The 10075-nt window shown below is 47.7% G+C and overlaps 1 protein-coding gene across 1 annotated transcript in view; it reads left to right on the top strand.

Moving 5' to 3' along the window:
- Positions 1–2472: 2472 nt before the first annotated feature.
- Positions 2473–10075, top strand: part of MED26 (mediator complex subunit 26) — an 83021-nt gene continuing 75418 nt past the window's right edge. Inside the window, exon 1 of the mRNA XM_069767744.1 lies at positions 2473–2710. Coding sequence (XP_069623845.1) covers positions 2639–2710 — 72 coding nt within the window. The 5' untranslated portion in view covers positions 2473–2638. The remainder of the gene's footprint in view (positions 2711–10075) is intronic.

Below are 10075 nucleotides of genomic sequence, written 5' to 3'. Positions count from 1 at the left end.
TCTGAGCATTCTCCTTTGTTACCCTGTAATTTATCAAGTACATTATGGATTTGGTATTAGACAAGTTCTCCAATCACCTACTAAAGGCTTATTTCCAAAATAGTAAGTCATAGGGCTGGACATAACTGACTGTGGGGACCCCCAGCTCTGCCGAGAATTGGGCTCTGCAGACCCTGTCTAAAAAGAAGCAGAGTTGTGCGTGCTCATCTCTATTCATTATGAGACTGACGGAAATAACCAAGCACCGTACTCTCTGGCGTTCCCATACAGCAGAATAGAGCTAGAGTGTGCACCAATTGTAAAGGGGCTCCGTTCTTGTAATGTCAGAATCCAGAGACCGTTATCGCTTGTCTTGGGAACACCCCTGTATAGGGACTGTCCACTACTCGGACAACTCCTTCCCAATCTGAATGTTTGCCCAATTTAAAATAAAAACACCTATACTCTCCTGTGTGTTCCTGGGGCTCTCCATAGTCTGTCACATCACCTGACCCCGCCACCCAATCAGCGCAGGCGTTACTGTCTCCGCCTCTGGACAAATTGAACGCCAAGAGATCAAAGAGCAGCTGCAGCTCTCACTTCCTGTGTTTGATTTGTCTTAAGGCGGAAACAGTCACGCCAGTGCTGATTGGGCGCTAAAGTCACATGTTATAACGACCCTGTGGAGCCCCGGGAACAGCACAGGCAGAGTAGACATGCTTTCATTTAAACAGGAACAATCAGAATGGGAAAGCGTTGTCCTAGTTCTGTACTACCCCTACAATGAATTACATCTTACAAGGGCTGTGCACTTCCTTCAGCCGGGGATTATGCCCACGGTGTTAGGGTATGTACATACGCTGCGGATTTTTCCAGACTGATTTTGATTAATCCGCAGGTAAACCACACTGCGGATTTCCAGTGGAAATGCTGCGGATTTACCGAGATTTTTTTGCGGATTTTGTGCAGATTCCACCTGCGGATTCCTATTATGGAGCAGGTGTAAACCACTGCGGAATCCACACAAAGAATTGACATGCTGCAGAATAAGGCTGCCGTCACACTTTCAGTATTTGGTCAGTATTTTACATCAGTATTTGTAAGCCAAAACCAGAAGTGGAAGAATTAGAGAAGTATAATAGAAACATATTCACCACTTCTGTATTTATCACCCACTCCTGGTTTTGGCTACAAATACTGATGTAAAATACTGACCAAATACTGATGGTGTGACGGCAGCCTTAACATGCAGCGTTTCCGCCCGATTTTTTTCTGCTTTATGCACATTTTGTTTTCCATAGGTTTACATGGTACTGTACAACGCATGGAAAACTGCTGCAAATCTGCAGTGTGTGCACATAGCCTTAATGTCCCGTTACACTAATCGATTTACCAACGATCACGACCAGCGATACGACCTGGCCGTGATCGTTGGTAAGTCGTTGTGTGGTCGCTGGGGAGCTGTCACACAGACCGCTCTCTCCAGCGACCAATGATCAGGGGAAAGACTTCGGCATCGTTGAAACTGTCTTCAACGATGCCGAAGTCCCCGGGTAACCAGGGTAATCATCGGGTTACTAAGTGCAGGGCCGCGCTTAGTAACGCGATATTTACCCTGGTTACCATTGTAAAAGTTAAAAAAAAAAAAAAACAACAGTACATACTTACATTCTGATGTCTGTCACGTCCCCCGGCATCAGCTTCCTGCACTGTGTCAGCACCGGCCGGCTGTAAAGCAGAGCACAGCGGTGTCGTCATGACATCACCGCTGTGCTCTGCTTTACAGCCGGCCGGTGCTGACGGTGGGGGACGTGACAGGCATTGGAATGTAAGTATGTACTGTTTTTTTTTTTTTACTTTTACAATGGTAACCAGGGTAAATATCGGGTTACTAAGCGCGGCCCTGCACTTAGTAACCCGATGATTACCCTGGTTACCAGTGAAGACATCGCTAACTCGGTGTCACACACGCCAATCCAGCAATATCCGCAGGTGATCCAGCGACAAAATAAAGTTCTGGACTTTACCCAGAGACCAACGACATCACAGCAGGGGCCTGATCTTTGGTCGCTGTCACACATAACGATTTCGTTAACGATATCGTTGCTACGTCACAAAAAGCAACGATATCATTAACAATATCGTTATGTGTGAAGGTACCTTTAGGCCCCCTGTGCCCACACGGCGCACCCAGCCAGTACTGCTGGGAGGGAAAGCCGCAGAAGTGAGCTCTGGGCAGAGTAAGTGACATGCCAGCTGTACATGGCCCGGCTACGGTTGCTAATAACTGCTGTCCTGCACGCTCCAGCATTACAGCGAGCGGTCACCGAGCACGCACGCACGCTCCACCGCGGCCACGCCAGCACTGACAGTCAGCTACACGCACAGCCTGACACTTCCTGTTGGGGGAGGGGAAATGTACGTCTATGCGTACGTACGTGACGTGCGTGCTGCCCAGAGGAATCGTGACGCGAGGACGTCGCTTCTGTGGCGTCACAAAGCGTGCGGCGGCGGATTTCCCGTCGTGCCTCGGGGCTCCCGGTCGCTCGACTCCAGCTGGAGAGACGCGCCTGGGAGTCTCCGGTGCCCAGGCCACTGTGTCCCTCCCTCCCCGGGAACATGCCGCGCCGCCCTCCGCAGTGATCCCCGGACAGAGGCAATGACAGCGGCTCCGGTATCCCCGCGGGAGATCAGGGAGAGGCTGATGCAGGCCATCGATACGCACAGTAATGTGAGTGCTGGGGCATGGAGGGCTGTGTGGGGCTGTGAGTGACGGGCTCACCGGACACCCAGGCGCAGTCGTGAGGGCGCCGGGAGGAGACAGCTCGGCACACCGGGCAGCGTGCGGTGAGTGAGGCCGGCAGGACATTGCCGGTGCTGTGTGCGGAGGGGCACTGGCAGCCGGCCCGCTGGGCTGAGTGGCTGACAGGAAGTGTCAGACGTGGGCCGGGGACATGTGAGGCTCCGTCCTGGACACTTGTTGCCGGGGAACTACTTTCTGTCTGTGTGGTCGGAGTCGGCGGGCTCCTGCGCCCAGCGCTGCGTGCTGGAGACTGTCCGGTGAGAGCGGGCCGCGCACCGCGCCTCTCATTCATTACACAGGCCCGGCTGCCGCGGCCCGGATCCAACTTTCAGGAAAGACCGAGGCTTAGGCCTGCCTCCGGCCAGTCACAGGCGGCTGTCCTCGTAGGAGGAGCCGTGCTACCCGAGACCCTGGGAGCACCAGAGCCTGCCACATGTCTATGGAGGTGGCACTGTGCTGGGGGCATCATGCCTGCCGTGTATGAGGGGGGCACTGGTTATATAGTGTCTGTGCTGTGTATATGGACTGGTATAGGGGAGGGCACTGGTTATATAGCGTCTGTGCTGTGTATATAGACTGGTATAGGGGAGGGCACTGGTTATATAGCGTCTGTGCTGTGTATATAGACTGGTATAGGGGAGGGCACTGGTTATATAGCGTCTGTGCTGTGTATATAGACTGGTATAGGGGAGGGCACTGGTTATATAGTGTCTGTGCTGTGTATATAGACTGGTATGGGGGGTCACTGGTTATATAGTGTCTGTGCTGTGTATATGGACTGGTATAGGGGAGGGCACTGGTTATATAGTGTCTGTGCTGTGTATATAGACTGGTATAGGGGAGGGCACTGGTTATATAGCGTCTGTGCTGTGTATATAGACTGGTATAGGGGAGGGCACTGGTTATATAGTGTCTGTGCTGTGTATATAGACTGGTATAGGGGAGGTCACTGGTTATATAGTGTCTGTGCTGTGTATATAGACTGGTATAGGGGAGGGCACTGGTTATATAGTGTCTGCTGTGTATATAGACTGGTATAGGGGAGGGCACTGTTTATATAGTGTCTGTGCTGTGTATATAGACTGGTATAGGGGAGGTCACTGGTTATATAGTGTCTGTGCTGTGTATATAGACTGGTATAGGGGAGGGCACTGGTTATATAGTGTCTGTGCTGTGTATATAGACTGGTATAGGGGAGGGCACTGGTTATATAGTGTCTGTGCTGTGTATATAGACTGGTATAGGGGAGGTCACTGGTTATATAGTGTCTGTGCTGTGTATATAGACTGGTATAGGGGAGGGCACTGGTTATATAGTGTCTGCTGTGTATATAGACTGGTATAGGGGAGGGCACTGTTTATATAGTGTCTGTGCTGTGTATATAGACTGGTATAGGGGAGGTCACTGGTTATATAGCGTCTGTGCTGTATATATAGACTGGTGTAGGGGAGGTCACTGGTTATATAGTGTCTGCTGTGTATATAGACTGGTATAGGGGAGGTCACTGGTTATATAGTGTCTGTGCTGTGTATATAGACTGGTATAGGGGAGGTCACTGGTTATATAGTGTCTGTGCTGTGTATATAGACTGGTATAGGGGAGGTCACTGGTTATATAGTGTCTGTGCTGTGTATATAGACTGGTATAGGGGAGGTCACTGGTTATATAGTGTCTGCTGTGTATATAGACTGGTATAGGGGAGGGCACTGTTTATATAGTGTCTGTGCTGTGTATATAGACTGGTATAGGGGAGGGCACTGGTTATATAGCATCTGTGCTGTGTATATAGACTGGTATGGGGGCGGTCACTGGTTATATAGTGTATATAGACTGGTATAGGGGAGGGCACTGGTTATATAGTGTATATTGACTGGTATAGGGGAGGTCACTGGTTATATAGCGTCTGTGCTGTGTATATAGACTGGTATAGGGGAGGGCACTGGTTATATAGTGTATATAGACTGGTATAGGGGCGGTCACTAGTTATATATAGTTTCTGTTCTGTGTATATAGACTGGTATAGGGGCGGTCACTGGTTATATAGTGTCTGTGCTGTGTATATAGACTGGTATAGGGGAGGTCACTGGTTATATAGTGTCTGTGCTGTGTATATAGACTGGTATAGGGGAGGTCACTGGTTATATAGCGTCTGTGCTGTGTATATAGACTGGTATAGGGGAGGTCACTGGTTATATAGTGTCTGTGCTGTGTATATAGACTGGTATAGGGGCGGTCACTGGTTATATAGTGTGTGTGCTGTGTATATAGACTGGTATAGGTGCGGTCACTGGTTATAGTGTCTGTGCTGTGTATGAGGGGGGGCACTGGTTATATAGTGTCTGTGCTGTGTATATAGACTGGTATAGGGGAGGGCACTGGTTATATAGTGTCTGTGCTGTGTATATAGACTGGTATAGGGGAGGGCACTGGTTATATAGCATCTGTGCTGTGTATATAGACTGGTATAGGGGCGGTCACTGGTTATATAGTGTCTGTGCTGTGTATATAGACTGGTATAGGGGAGGTCACTGGTTATATAGTGTCTGTGCTGTGTATATAGACTGGTATAGGGGAGGTCACTGGTTATATAGCGTCTGTGCTGTGTATATAGACTGGTATAGGGGAGGTCACTGGTTATATAGTGTCTGTGCTGTGTATATAGACTGGTATAGGGGCGGTCACTGGTTATATAGTGTGTGTGCTGTGTATATAGACTGGTATAGGTGCGGTCACTGGTTATAGTGTCTGTGCTGTGTATGAGGGGGGGCACTGGTTATATAGTGTCTGTGCTGTGTATATAGACTGGTATAGGGGAGGGCACTGGTTATATAGTGTCTGTGCTGTGTATATAGACTGGTATAGGGGAGGGCACTGGTTATATAGCATCTGTGCTGTGTATATAGACTGGTATAGGGGCGGTCACTGGTTATATAGTGTATATAGACTGGTATAGGGGAGGGCACTGGTTATATAGTGTATATAGACTGGTATAGGGGAGGTCACTGGTTATATAGCGTCTGTGCTGTGTATATAGACTGGTATAGGGGAGGGCACTGGTTATATAGTGTATATAGACTGGTATAGGGGCGGTCACTAGTTATATATAGCGTCTGTGCTGTGTATATAGACTGGTATAGGGGCGGTCACTGGTTATATAGTGTCTGTGCTGTGTATATAGACTGGTATAGGGGAGGTCACTGGTTATATAGTGTCTGTGCTGTGTATATAGACTGGTATAGGGGAGGTCACTGGTTATATAGCGTCTGTGCTGTGTATATAGACTGGTATAGGGGAGGTCACTGGTTATATAGTGTCTGTGCTGTGTATATAGACTGGTATAGGGGCGGTCACTGGTTATATAGTGTGTGTGCTGTGTATATAGACTGGTATAGGTGCGGTCACTGGTTATAGTGTCTGTGCTGTGTATGAGGGGGGGCACTGGTTATATAGTGTCTGTGCTGTGTATATAGACTGGTATAGGGGAGGGCACTGGTTATATAGTGTCTGTGCTGTGTATATAGACTGGTATAGGGGAGGGCACTGGTTATATAGCGTCTGTGCTGTGTATATAGACTGGTATAGGGGAGGTCACTGGTTATATAGCGTCTGTGCTGTGTATATAGACTGGTATAGGGGAGGTCACTGGTTATATAGCGTCTGTGCTGTGTATATAGAGTGGTGTAGGGGATGCACTGGTTATATAGTGTCTGGCTGTGTATATAGACTGGTATAGGGGCGGTCACTGGTTATATAGCGTCTGTGCTGTGTATATAGACTGGTATAGGGGAGGTCACTGGTTATATAGTGTCTGTGCTGTGTATATAGACTGGTATAGGGGAGGTCACTGGTTATATAGCGTCTGCTGTGTATATAGACTGGTATAGGTGCGGTCACTGGTTATAGTGTCTATGCTGTGTATGAGGGGGGCACTGGTTATATAGTGTCTGTGCTGTGTATATAGACTTGTATAGGGGAGGTCACTGGTTATATAGCGTCTGTGCTGTGTATATAGACTGGTGTAGGGGATGCACTGGTTATATAGTGTCTGGCTGTGTATATAGACTGGTATGGGGACGGTCACTGGTTATATAGCGTCTGTGCTGTGTATATAGACTGGTATAGGGGAGGTCACTGGTTATATAGTGTCTATATACACAGCACAGACTGGTGTAAGGGGTGCACTGGTTATATAGTGTCTGTGCTGTGTATATAGACTGGTATAGGGGAGGTCACTGGTTATAGTGTCTGTGCTGTGTATGAGGGGGGCACTGGTTATATAGTGTCTGTGCTGTGTATATAGACTTGTATAGGGGAGGTCACTGGTTATATAGCGTCTGTGCTGTATATATAGACTGGTGTAGGGGATGCACTGGTTATATAGTGTCTGGCTGTGTATATAGACTGGTATAGGGGAGGTCACTGGTTATATAGCGTCTGTGCTGTGTATATAGAGTGGTATAGGGGAGGTCACTGGTTATATAGTGTCTGCTGTGTATATAGACTGCTATAGGGGCGGTGACTGGTTTTGAGGAGGTCACTGGTTATATAGTGTCTGCTGTGTATATAGACTGCTATAGGGGCGGTGACTGGTTTTGAGGAGGTCACTGGTTATATAGTGTCTGCTGTGTATATAGACTGGTGTAGGGAGTGCACTCGTTATATAGCGTCTGTGCTGTGTATAGGGGCGGTCACTGGTTATATAGCGTCTGTGCTGTGTATATAGACTGGTATAGGGGAGGTCACTGGTTATAGTGTCTATGCTGTGTATGAGGGGGGCACTGGTTATATAGTGTCTGTGCTGTGTATATAGACTTGTATAGGGGAGGTCACTGGTTATATAGCGTCTGTGCTGTGTATATAGACTGGTATTCGGGGTGCACTGGTTATATAGTGTCTGCTGTGTATATAGACTGGTATAGGGGAGGTCACTGGTTATATAGCGTCTGTGCTGTGCATATAGACTGGTATAGGGGCGATCACTGGTTATATAGCGTCTGTGCTGTGCATATAGACTGGTGTACGGGGTGCACTGGTTATATAGTGTCTGCTGTGTATATAGACTGGTATAGGTGCGGTCACTGGTTATATAGCGTCTGTGCTGTGTATATAGACTGGTATAGGGACGGTCACTGGTTATATAGCGTCTGTGCTGTGTATATAGACTGGTATAGGGGAGGTCACTGATATATAGTGTCTGCTGTGTATATAGACTGGTGTAGGGGGTGCACTGGTTATATAGTGTCTGTGCTGTGTATATAGACTGGTATAGGGGAGCGCACTGGTTATATAGCGTCTGTGCTGTGTATAGACTGGTATAGGGGCGGTGACTGGTTATAAAGCCTCTGCGGTGTATATAGACTGGTTTTGGGGAGGTCACTGGTTATATAGTGTCTGTGCTGTGTATGAGGGGGCCACTGGTTTATATAGTGTCTGTGCTGTGTATATAGACTGGTATAGGGGAGGTCACTGGTTATATAGCGTCTGTGCTGTGTATATAGAGTGGTGTAGGGGATGCACTGGTTATATAGTGTCTGGCTGTGTATATAGACTGGTATAGGGGCGGTCACTGGTTATATAGCGTCTGTGCTGTGTATATAGAGTGGTATAGGGGAGGTCACTGGTTATATAGCGTCTGTGCTGTGTATATAGACTGGTATAGGGGAGGTCACTGGTTATATAGCGTCTGTGCTGTGTATATAGAGTGGTGTAGGGGATGCACTGGTTATATAGTGTCTGGCTGTGTATATAGACTGGTATAGGGGCGGTCACTGGTTATATAGCGTCTGTGCTGTGTATATAGAGTGGTATAGGGGAGGTCACTGGTTATATAGTGTCTGTGCTGTGTATATAGACTGGTATAGGGGAGGTCACTGGTTATATAGCGTCTGCTGTGTATATAGACTGGTATAGGGGCGGTGACTGGTTATAAAGCCTCTGCGGTGTATATAGACTGGTTTTGGGGAGGTCACTGGTTATATAGCGTCTGTGCTGTGTATATAGACTGGTATAGGGGAGGTCACTGGTTATATAGTGTCTGTGCTGTGTATGAGGGGGGCACTGGTTATATAGTGTCTGTGCTGTGTATGAGGGGGGCACTTGTTATATAGTGTCTGTGCTGTGTATAGACTGGTATAGGGGAGGTCACTGGTTATATAGCATCTGTGCTGTGTATATAGACTGGTATAGGGGAGGTCACTGGTTATATAGCGTCCGTGCTGTGCATATAGACTGGTATAGGGGCGATCACTGGTTATATAGCATCTGTGCTGTGCATATAGACTGGTATAGGGGCGATCACTGGTTATATAGCGTCTGTGCTGTGCATATAGACTGGTATAGGGGCGATCACTGGTTATAGTGTCTGCTGTGCATAAAGACTGGTATAGGGGCGATCACTGGTTATAGTGTTTGTGCTGTGTATATAGACTGGTATAGGGGCGGTCACTGGTTATATAGTGTCTGCTGTGTGTATAGACTGGTGTACGGGGTGCACTGGTTATATAGTGTCTGCTGTGTATATAGACTGGTATAGGGGCGGTCACTGGTTATATAGTGTCTGTGCTGTGTATATAGGCTGGTATAATGAAGGTCACTGGTTATATAGCGTCTGTGCTGTGTATATAGACTGGTATAGGGGCGGTGACTGGTTATAAAGCCTCTGCTGTGTATATAGACTGGTATGGGGGGTCACTGGTTATATAGTGTCTGTGCTATGTATATAGACTGGTATAGGGGAGGTCACTGGTTATATAGTGTATATAGACTGGTTTAGAGGAGGTCACTGGTTATATAGTGTCTGTGCTGTGTATATAGACTGGTATAGGGGAGGTCACTGGTTATATAGTGTCTGTGCTGTGTATATGGACTGGTATGGGGGGTCACTGGTTATATTGTCTGTGCTGTGTATATAGACTGGCATAGGGGAGGGCACTGGTTATATAGCGTCTGTGCTGTGTATATAGACTGCTATGGGGGAGGTCACTGGCTATATAGTCTGTGCTGTGTATAGGGGCGGTCACTGGTTATATAGCGTCTGTGCTGTGTATATAGACTGGTATAGGGGAGGTCACTGGTTGTTTAGCATTTTGTGCTGTGTGTATAGACTGGAATGGGGAGGTCACTGGTTATATAGCATCTGTGCTGTGTGTATAGACTGGTATAGGGGAGGTCACTGGTTATATAGTGTCTGTGCTGTGTATATAGTCTGGTATGGGGAGGTCACTGGCTATATAGTGTATAGAGGAGGTCACTGGTTATATAGTGTCTGTGCTGTGTATATAGGCTGGTATAGGG

The sequence above is a fragment of the Ranitomeya imitator genome, chromosome 1, assembly GCF_032444005.1.
Source record: "Ranitomeya imitator isolate aRanImi1 chromosome 1, aRanImi1.pri, whole genome shotgun sequence".
Classification (NCBI taxonomy): domain Eukaryota; kingdom Metazoa; phylum Chordata; class Amphibia; order Anura; family Dendrobatidae; genus Ranitomeya; species Ranitomeya imitator.
This window is presented reverse-complemented; position numbering and strand designations above follow the sequence as displayed.